Genomic DNA, 10,121 nt, shown 5'->3' with positions numbered 1-10,121 from the left:
AATTCCATATTACAGGTTGTGACAATTTGGCTGGACTGCAATCTAAACCTTATGAAAGTATCAACAGTGATATCACTGGCCTTGGTCGTAGTAGTACCAACTTCAATAGTAGTGCCAACATTGTCAGCAGTAGTGCCAAAATTGTCAGCAGTAGTGCCAACTTCAGCAGTAGATACTATTCAGAACCGTCCAAACCCTTATCCACATCATCGCTGGTCAGTATCTTTATTTAAAGGGACTGTTCATATATTCAAACAAAGACCAAACACAGCAATTGGAAGAGGTCCTTCCAGGCCAGATATGATTGATAGAATTGCCCGTAAACGAATGTAAGAATTAAACATTTGCTCCGATTAGAATTCTTATCTATATAATAAAACAAGACATTATATATATATATGTTGCGTATAGCCGGCCAAACGACTGGACCGATTGGGCTGAAATTTTTTGTAGACACTCAAATTTTTTCAAATTTTTTAAACACATTTTTTTTTCTTTTTTCACGGGCAACGCCGGACCCTCCAGCTAGTTGAAAATAATTGTAAATTATTAATATTTCAAAAAAGTATACAATCAATAATTAACCATGTCGTAACATGTCGTAACATATTCAGTTGTAGTGCAAGAAACATGGGCAGAACTGAACTGAACAGAAAGGAACTGAACACTTGTCGCAAACTTTAGTTTTCTTGTCCCTATATCTATATTGCATACAGATTATGCAAACCTTTCATAATTCAAACTTAAAGTTTTCGTCTTTTAGAATTTTAATTTTTTATTTTAATTTTAAGTGACCAGAGGCCGAATTTAAAGAATTTGATCTTGGCTTACATTTAAGCCAAAGCTCAAATATGGTTGGTTCCAGATTTAAGCCGGTTTTTGGCGGATTTAAGACGCGGCTCAAAATCATTAAATTCGGACACAGATTTAATAAATCGCGAGAAGTAGATGAACCACGTAGCACTGGTGCAGCCAGTTCTCTTGTGGTTGTACTTCTCCTATTAATTAAACTGGTATCCGAGGCCGAATTTAATGAATTTGAACCGCGTCACTGAACCACCAATCACCGGTTCAAATCTCGAAACACTGATTGTAAATTCAAGTTGAACCAACCATGTTTGAACCGAGGTCCGAGTTTTAGAGTTTTATGTTTGAACCGCGCCTAGGCGCGGATTAAATTCTTTAATTTCGGCCTTAGATAAAAAAATTTAAAAATTCTAGTTTGTGACAAACATGTAGTTCCTTTTTCTGAGTTTTATCAATTTAGCAAGGTTGATGATATATCTTTGATTACAGGGTTACAACAACCTTGAGGCCGGAATGCGCCAGGCTATGATGCAACATCCTCATCCTCCTCCTCAGACGTCTATTCTACATTCAGCTAACCTGGAGGATTTGACCTCCCTGACCTCCGAGTCTGTAGGAAGGAAAATCTGGAAAGAATCTAGATATGAAAATGATGATGAGGAGGTATTAATAATGATGATAATAATAATAATAATAATAATAATAATTTATGTACAAAATTTACAGTAGGGTATTATGTACGTAGTAAAATAAGGTTCAATACGGTAAAAGGATATGACACGTGACTAGGGTATGACACGTGACTAGGGTATGACACGTGACTAGGTTATGACACGTGACTAGGTTATGACACGTGACTTCAAAACGTAACTTCAAGTGATCTTTCATTATAAGAGTGGATTTAATATTTACAAGACACCTTTTCAGAGAAACCATTATTGAAATGAATGAAATTTAAGCTAGAAAAACAAAGATATATCGTTTATCCTTGATTAGACCAAGGTTAAAAGTTACTGTTGTGCATCAGACATGAAGGGTCACTTAAAATCTCCATGATCTCGTCATTTAAAAATGTCATTGAATACGTTTTACTTCTCGGGGTCAATCTGTAGAGTTTACTTTTATTAATTTATTTAAAGAAGTTTAATAAAAACTAGGCTTCTCCAATTAACTATTTTAGCTTTTTTTTGTCCTAGCACTCTCATTTTTGTCACTATCAACGTGAAATTTTGAGACTTTTAATGAATAGAAATTTTAAAGGATTTTTTGTCAATTTATTTTTTAATGCATTGGGTAGGGTACAGGGCGGTAAAAAGTCCGGTCTGTGTCAAAAAAAGTCTAAAATGATCCATAACCTTTTTGTGACTAAAACTACAAATCTAAAAATTATACTTTTGAAAACCCCTTAAAAAATGGATGTAGAAACATGTGTCACAATTTCATATCTGTTATAAAAATACATTCCTATTCTCTAAGGCAATTTTCTAGGGAAGGGGGGGGGGCGCGGGACGCCTCTCTCCCAGGCAATACATAGATTCATACCTCTCAGCCTCTGAAAGTCGCCACTAAAAATTGTTCTATGATTTGTGTTTTTATTTTGTTTGAATTGGTTTATTTTTAAAAATAAAAAATTTAAATATACAAAAGAGATTCTAAAAGTGAAAATTTCAAGTCCAAACACACAAACACGGGTTAAGTAGACAAGACAAATGTGTAAATGAAAGTATAGTTTAAAAAATCTCATTATGAAAGAATGTAAAAACTTAATTTAATAAAATGGTAAACATACCGAGGGGAGACTCGGTCTGCCTGGGAGGCTCGTGTCTGCATAGCAGAGGCTCATGGCATCCGGAGGTTCCCTCCCTCGTACCAAAGCTAAATTGCGATTTTAAATTTCAACTTTAACCCTCCGGTATGGCGAAGACGACATATCTATGAATAAATAGGATTTAGGTTTATACGTATTTCAAAAGTATTTTTTTCTTTTTGTTTCCTTTACTTCAGACTAAATGAGTTCCTAGAGAATTTATAGTTTAAATTAAGAGAAGGGATTAGACTAAATCTTAATTTGTTTGAACAGTTTAACCAGACAATGTAGGAACTTAAAACTGAAATACATATTTAATTTGATATAATTTTTACATAAGTCAAGGATTTTTTTTTGTATTTCCAAACTCGAATTTAAAGCATTTTTCATAAATTTGTTTGAAAATCAATTCTGAAAGTTATTGTTTACCTCTTTAAAAATCGTTTTCAGCGAATTTTGAGCAATTTTTTAATACTTTTCGTATATTTGACCATTGGAATTGAAAACAACGTTTATTTTTATTTTTTACATTTCCCAATTTGCATTTTCTTTTGCTGTAATTTAATATCAAATTCTAATTTTTGCACCTTTCTCAGATCTTACAAAAGTGTTGAACTAGCACCTTCAAATCTGGTCATATAATTGAACTTATCTTTCTAATCCTTTTATTGAATGATATTGAGAAGAAAACTGTTGAATGTGCTCAGTTTGATAACGAGCTGAACCTTGAAGCAGGCGATATGGTTGATCTTCTTCGACACATAGATCATGAGTGGTTAGAAGGTAACATTATTCAACACAAAATACATCAAAATACAAATACAAAAATTAAGTGTCACGTGCTTAGGAGAGTTGGATGGAGAACGCGGTATTTTCCCATTATCATACGTCACTATCATAAACGATACTCCAGACACGTGCGATAAAACCGGTTTATCATCTTACACTTCAGATCTAGAACTTCTCAACATAAATTCACAGGTCATATTACAGATTTTAGGAAACCGTCCCTTTATAGAATAAAGATTTTTTGGTAATATTTTTTTTAAATTAGAATATGTGAACAATCAAGCTTTATTCAATTTATCTTCAGTGCATACTGAAAACTTCATTCTTCTTATATTTGGCTCGTAAAATTGCAGCAATCAATCTTTCTAGTTTCTAGTTTCTAGTTTCTAGTTTCTAGTTTCTAGTTTCCAGTTTCTAGTTTCTAGTTTCTAGTTTCTAGTTTTTGAAACAATAGCTCCAGATTCTTTTTCTTTATTTCGCTTTCCTTTCAGGTTTTCAATCCACGGGAGATTTGTTCGAAACCTTGATTTGGCTCAGAAGTAACATTCACAATCACTGCAATATTTTGGCTATGGTCATGCTTTGAACTAATTCCTCCTGTAATCTCTTACAAATGTCATTTTAAATTACAAAATTCAAAAACTTATTTATTTAGGCCTTTACTGAAAATGGATTTGGTTTACTTCAAGCAGGAGCAATGTATTCTTTGCTCTACAGGAACAATTTTCAACAAGAAAAGAATTCTAAACTAAAAATAAAAATAAAAAATATGAATCTTTCTAACATCAGTTACATTTAGACATTTAAAAGTGAAAATCTAGGCTATATAAAATGAAATAAGATTAAATAAAATTCTTTTCTTACAACCTTTTTACTGTCCTAAATTAAACTTTAAAAAATTATCATACAAATGACTGGCTAAAATGTAAACAATGCTTATTCTTTTCCACTTTTTTTCTTATTTACAAGATTAAGCAAGTTTACCCACATAGGATAAACTATAAGTACGACCTTCATTACAAAATCAGAATTTGGTTCCTTAGACCGTTATTAAAGGGACCGTTCACTTATTTGGGTAATTTCATGGTAAACTAATTAGCTTTTTATTGGTATTAGTCTTACTTTTCAAAGATGTATATGACCCGAGAAAAGCCAATTGATCGTTTAGAATTCTAGTGGAAATGTATCATACCTTTGCATAGACACTAGTTAAACGTTTTTTCAGCCCAATAAAAACTAAAGTTTTCATGTTTCAATGACATCTTGTGTCAGCCATTATATAATAAAATATGAAAACTTTTGATTTTGGATTAGCAATAAATTAACGTTTTTCGTCTTCAAACATGATTTAACAAATTAACACGTTTATACAAAGCGACTTTCCGAGATTCCAACTCTTCAATGAATTCCTGAGGAAGTAGGGAAAACATATCAAACCGTCAAATGTTTAAAATAAGTTATATTTTGAAAATAGAAAATTTTAAAATAATTTTGAAAAAATAAAGATATCTACAATAAACTTTTAAATATTACAATTTAATTTAATACTTGAATTTTTTTTAATCCATGATTATGACAAATAGCATTAAATAGTGTCTATGCAAAGGTATTATACCTTTGCGCTGGAATTCTGAATGATAAATCGGTTTTTTCTCAGGTCTTTGAAAAGTAAGACTAATACCAGAGAAAAGATAATAGGCTATTTAGTTTACCCTCAAATTACCCAAATAAGTGAACGGTCCCTTTAAATGTTTTAATAAGTAATTTCCAAAAGAGAAAGAACCAAGGGTACAGTGAAAAGATCAAAGAACCTTAGGAAAGTCTAATCTTGTGTGGATAAAGGGTATACCTATATTAAAAGGGCCAGGAAGCGTAATTTCAAAACGATACTCTTAAGAAACCTTTATCTGAAAAATAATGTGGAAGATATTGTCGTTTTTATGGGCTTAAAAGTTTTTAATTCTGATTATTGCTTTATGCGGTTGAAATGCTTAAGTCAATTTTGTAGAGAAATAATTTTAGAATTATAAACATTGATATCTCTAATTCATATTCTATCCGCCAAAGTTTGTAGGAGTACCGTTGTGAATTGGACACTGTCATCTTTTCATGAAGGGTCATTTGAAATTCCGCTTACAATCCCTTGAAAGCAGAAACTTTCCGATCACGTGATATTTAAAGGTCGATAGTACACTCCTGTATGCAGAGTCCATTAGCGCCTGATCCAATCAGAGTTCAGTCATGTGTTTGTTGTCTATTCGAACTATTATGGCGGTAACATCTATCCTTCTATCTATCTCATTATCCAATCAGAGTTATGAATCCTTAAATCTACGCTATCAGTAAATGGAAATAGTTAATTCTATTGAAACTATAGTGAATAAAGTCTCATCCGTTGTAGCAACCCTGTAGTTGAAGATTGTATTGAATTAGTTTTACTCCTGAACTTGACTCAGATCTGAGATTAGAAGCCGGAGAATCGGTTCAGGTAGGGTTTAGACAGTTTTTAAAGTGTACAGTGTTTATAGTTGACAATTTACAGTGCACGCACGGTTTACAATTTGCATCGTACAGTTTATAAAAAATGGTGAAAAACAAATATTTTTAACATATTTTATTATTTAAAAAACACGTCGTTTTTCTATTCCCTATTTTATCTGCAGTAGTTTGAAGTCAAATTACAATATAACCACAAATAAAAATAATCCATTTTGGAGAGAAAAACATGGATATCGCTGCAAACGTTTTTGATCAGACATTAGGTTTTTAAGGGTACCGGNACTTGAATTTTCGTTCATAATACATATTTAGTTAATATTTTCACAACTATTTTCCTTCAGATTATTAAACAGACTGATGAAAACTGGTGCTGGGTTGAAAACCAAGATGGCCGGACAGGATTCTGTCCAATCAATCATCTTGATCTAGAACAGCAGTCTTCTAGTTTCTAGTTTCTATTTTCTTCATCTTGATCTAGAACAGCAGTCTCAACCTAGACTCAACCTAGACCTAGTCCATCTCCATCAGCTGGGGGTCAATCAGAACCCCGAGGAAAGATCCGTCCTGAATCAAAGTTTACCAGATTTAAACGCGTCTGATATCTCTTTGGATCTATTCTTCGGAGGTAAATATTCTATAAAAACATGGAAGCTCACAAGCTCACAAGCAAAAGTTAATTTCTTATTAGATGAGCCTCCTGTGGCTATATCTATCTATATTAAACTAAACTAACCTGGAGAAGAGGTTTCCCTTTTTTAAAGGGGCCAAAAAGAGTTTTTTTTCTTGTGAAATATTATCTGGTCCGAAAATGTGTAATTGCAGATAAACCCCACCCTCCAGTCCACCTCCACCCCTCCAGTCCACCTCCCCTTTAGCTCCTCTTTTCCCACTATAATTAGTTGTCAACTTGTCTCTAAGTTTTTGAAATTCTTGTCAAAAGTGTAACTTTAAGTTTAATTAAAGTTTAACAAACTGCAAAACCACAGAGCCGCAAGCTCAGGTCTTGATTAGATCAGTCAACTGGATTTAAATCTAATTCTTAACTGACCTTATAATGATCAAAGAAAAAAATTTTACACAAAACTTGATTTTTTTCAGAAAGTTTTTTTGAAAATTTTAAATCCATCTTTTAATTTTAAGACATACAACTCTTTAAATATGAATGACTTTGCAATTACAAATGATAGCATTTAGCATGGCCTGGCTTTTTAGTTATTTCAATCATTCAAAATTCTTGATTCTATCATTTTCATAGCCAGTATTTTCTTTCAAAGATAGAATTTCGATAGAATTTCATCTAATTGTAGACATTGCATTCCAGGTTCTATGCAAAGTACACCTGGAGCCAGGTCCCACAGTACTGAGGTGCATACTGGAGAAGGATCAAGAACTGGAGAAGGATCAATAAGTTCTGACCTGAAAGGATTTGATCCTTTGTGTAGTCCTGATCAAGAGATCGCTCAATTGGAATCAGAATTGATCAACAAGGTATGGATTTGATTTTTCATGTGATCACATGTACAGGATTACCCACAAAAGATGATTTTCTTGTAGATTTTCTACTTTTTCTACATCTAATTATTATTTCAATAATATGTTTACGTTATTTGGTCTCATCAACAATCCTATACAAATAACCCGCAATAATATAAACTATAAATATTTAAAGTCGAATTTGATTCTCGAGAGGGAAGAAAAAATGTGTATTTAATCTAAATATGTTTTAGGTGAGATGTCCTCCTTCAATACCTTCCAACCCTCATGTTAATATTATTAAAGGTCTTCCTTTAGACTCCACACAGCCTAAGCCTAGGAACAGGTAAATTTCAGTTTTTCAAGGGACTGATCACGTCATTTTTAGTAACCCTGAGGCCGAATTTGAAGAATTTGAGCCGCGGCTTAAATTTAAGCCACGGTTCAAAAATGGTTGGTTCCACTTAAAATCGTATAAATTACTTTAAGATTTGAGCCGGCACTCAGTTGAAATCGGCTTTGGCGCATTTAAGACGCGGCTCAAATTTATTAAATTCGAACATTGTACTTATGGGAACCATCCACAATTCACTACAAAATAGTTATTCAGATTTAATGATGATTTTTTTAATCTTTATCAATACTTGCAATAAAAATGCTTAGATCTCTTTTTTTTATTTGATCATACTAATTATGGTCATGGAACTAACAAATATCAACAGCTCAAGATTTATTAAAATCAATAGGAGATATAGGATTTCTTCACAATTTACAAAAAATTATTTTTATTTCAAAAGATTAAAAAAATATTAGACAGCAAGTATATAAACGATAACAATTATTTATATTTTTCTTTCAACGATTTTTGAGGAATATTTTCTGTTTTATTTTTGCTCACTTCTTTCTGTCTGTTCAGTAAAGTCATTTTTTTAATAACACCATAACACAAAAAAAACCTAATCAGATTAAGAAAAAGAGAAAAGAAAAACTTACAGATAATCTTATCTAAAAATCCACTCCAATGAAACCAATAAACCTTCCCATAGCCCGAAGCTGAATACGAGGCAGTGTTGTAAAACCCGATATTTTCTGTTAAGCGTGTGCCGTGTAGTGTACATTTAATGGAATTTTAAGTTCTTCTATTTTTATTTCTCTCTGGACTAAAACTTGGAAACTTCTAGAAATCTCAATTCAGGTTTGGGAAGAGTGTAAGTTTGGAGAGAAAACAAAACCTTGATTCCTTTATATCAGAAAACTTGTATAGCCTTAATCACAGGTACAGATTTACAAAGGTCTCAATAATAAATTGGATTATGTGATAAACATGGCTGCGCTTTCAACCGGGTACTTTAGTGAAATGGCTAAAAAAAAACTTTTAATTTAATTTGCAATAAGAGTTAATTTTACATTAACAGCAGGACCACTTGTTGTTCATCCAAGGGTATTTTTGGATATTTCAAGAAGAATGCAAAAATGCCTTGAAGCTAAAATTTTCTCTTCAACAAATGTAAGAAATGTTTTCAATAATCATCATAATTTAGATGCAACACTGCCAGTAAACCAAGAGTGCTACAAAGCCAGCAAAACATCAAATCCTTTGATTTGGCAAGTTCAGTTCTATCAGAGCTGAGGGGTCGACAGCAACCCAAGCTGACCCAGCAGAGAGAACCTAGGTCACCCATCCGTAGACCGGCCCCTGAGCCCCCTAAAAAACTAAGAAACATGCTATTACCAAACCAAACCTCAAAAAAACCGCAAAACGAAGAGTTTAACTTTTTTAAGTGCGGAAAACAAGAAAGCACACAATCCCAAATGCGCAAAGCCCCGTCACCACCAAGACCCGGGTGTGTATTGACTCCACCCCCTCCTTCTAAGAAAGCCCCATCCCCTCCTTTATCATGTAGTCCTTCAGTGCCTTCCCTGCAATACAGTGTAGGGGACCCAAGCAGTATCTATGCAAGGTAAAAAAAACTTTTTGATAAAAATATTTCTTAACAATTTGATAAAAACAAACGTTTTAATGGAATTCAACCGTTATTGAATTTTTTTTTTTTTGGGGGGGGGGAGGAAAAACTGCTTTTAAGGGGAATATCGAAGTAGTTTCAAGCGAAAATCCATTAAAAAATTAAACCTTTTTTACATCTAAAACTTGATCATTTCTAATTGATGTCACTCTATAAAAGTAACTTGAGAATTGTATTCAACAGAAAAAAATGGAAAAAAAATTAAGAGATATTCTTTTACAGCCCCTTTAACAATTACAAAACAAAAATTTTAGAGTTGATAAATCCCGAAGAAAGGAAGAAGCTGTAAATGAACACAGGAAAACAGATGGAAAAGAAACAGTTGATGATAATCTTGGTGAAGATAAAAAAGAAGATCGAGATTCTGTTTATAGCTTGTGGAATTCAGGTGAAAAAAGTTTTTCGAGGTAATCGGGGATTTTAAACATTTTACTCGATAATAAAAAAAATTCTGGAGAAATTTTTTGTAGTTCTGAGTATTCATAAACCTTCCCTGGGGGCATGTGAGGTCCCACATCAAATTTGGGCCCGATCGGTTTTGCTGTTTAAGACGTTTAGTGGACACAAACAAACAGAAACGCAAAGTATAACAAATAAATGAAAACTGTCAAATTTACACTTTATTAGTCAGTGTGCACCGCGCGGACCCCTCCCCTCCCAAAAAAAATACGTACATGAATTGTTATGCGCACACTCTTTTAATTCATTTGTATAAAACATTA

The 10,121-nt window shown here is 32.9% G+C and overlaps 1 protein-coding gene across 1 annotated transcript; it reads left to right on the top strand.

Moving 5' to 3' along the window:
• Positions 1-1,320: 1,320 nt before the first annotated feature.
• On the top strand, positions 1,321-9,810 carry LOC111703519 (dynamin-binding protein). Its single transcript, XM_023475477.1, has 12 exons — positions 1,321-1,470; positions 3,301-3,397; positions 3,462-3,595; positions 4,059-4,120; positions 5,837-5,891; positions 6,244-6,317; positions 6,367-6,527; positions 7,224-7,390; positions 7,630-7,721; positions 8,571-8,651; positions 8,917-9,336; positions 9,654-9,810. The coding sequence occupies exons 1-12, from the start codon at positions 1,321-1,323 to the stop codon at positions 9,808-9,810; spliced, it is 1,650 nt and encodes a 549-aa protein (XP_023331245.1).
• The last annotated feature ends 311 nt before the right edge of the window (positions 9,811-10,121 follow it).

Source organism: Eurytemora carolleeae, unplaced genomic scaffold, assembly GCF_000591075.1.
Source record: "Eurytemora carolleeae unplaced genomic scaffold, Eaff_2.0 scaffold464, whole genome shotgun sequence".
Lineage (NCBI taxonomy): Eukaryota > Metazoa > Arthropoda > Copepoda > Calanoida > Temoridae > Eurytemora > Eurytemora carolleeae.
Note: the sequence above shows the minus strand (reverse complement) of the source record. Positions and strands in the feature narration are given on the sequence as shown.

What these genes read in the sequence shown, in the direction of transcription:
- LOC111703519 (XM_023475477.1), top strand. Translation starts at nt 1,321, where the DNA reads ATGCGCCAGGCTATGATGCAACATCCTCATCCTCCTCCTCAGACGTCT. An exon ending in TTCTCAACATAAATTCACAG is followed by an intron (nt 3,596 to 4,058) that starts GTCATATTACAG and finishes TTATTTATTTAG; the next exon opens with GCCTTTACTGAAAATGGATT. An exon ending in ACAGGATTCTGTCCAATCAA is followed by an intron (nt 6,318 to 6,366) that starts TCATCTTGATCT and finishes TTTCTATTTTCT; the next exon opens with TCATCTTGATCTAGAACAGC.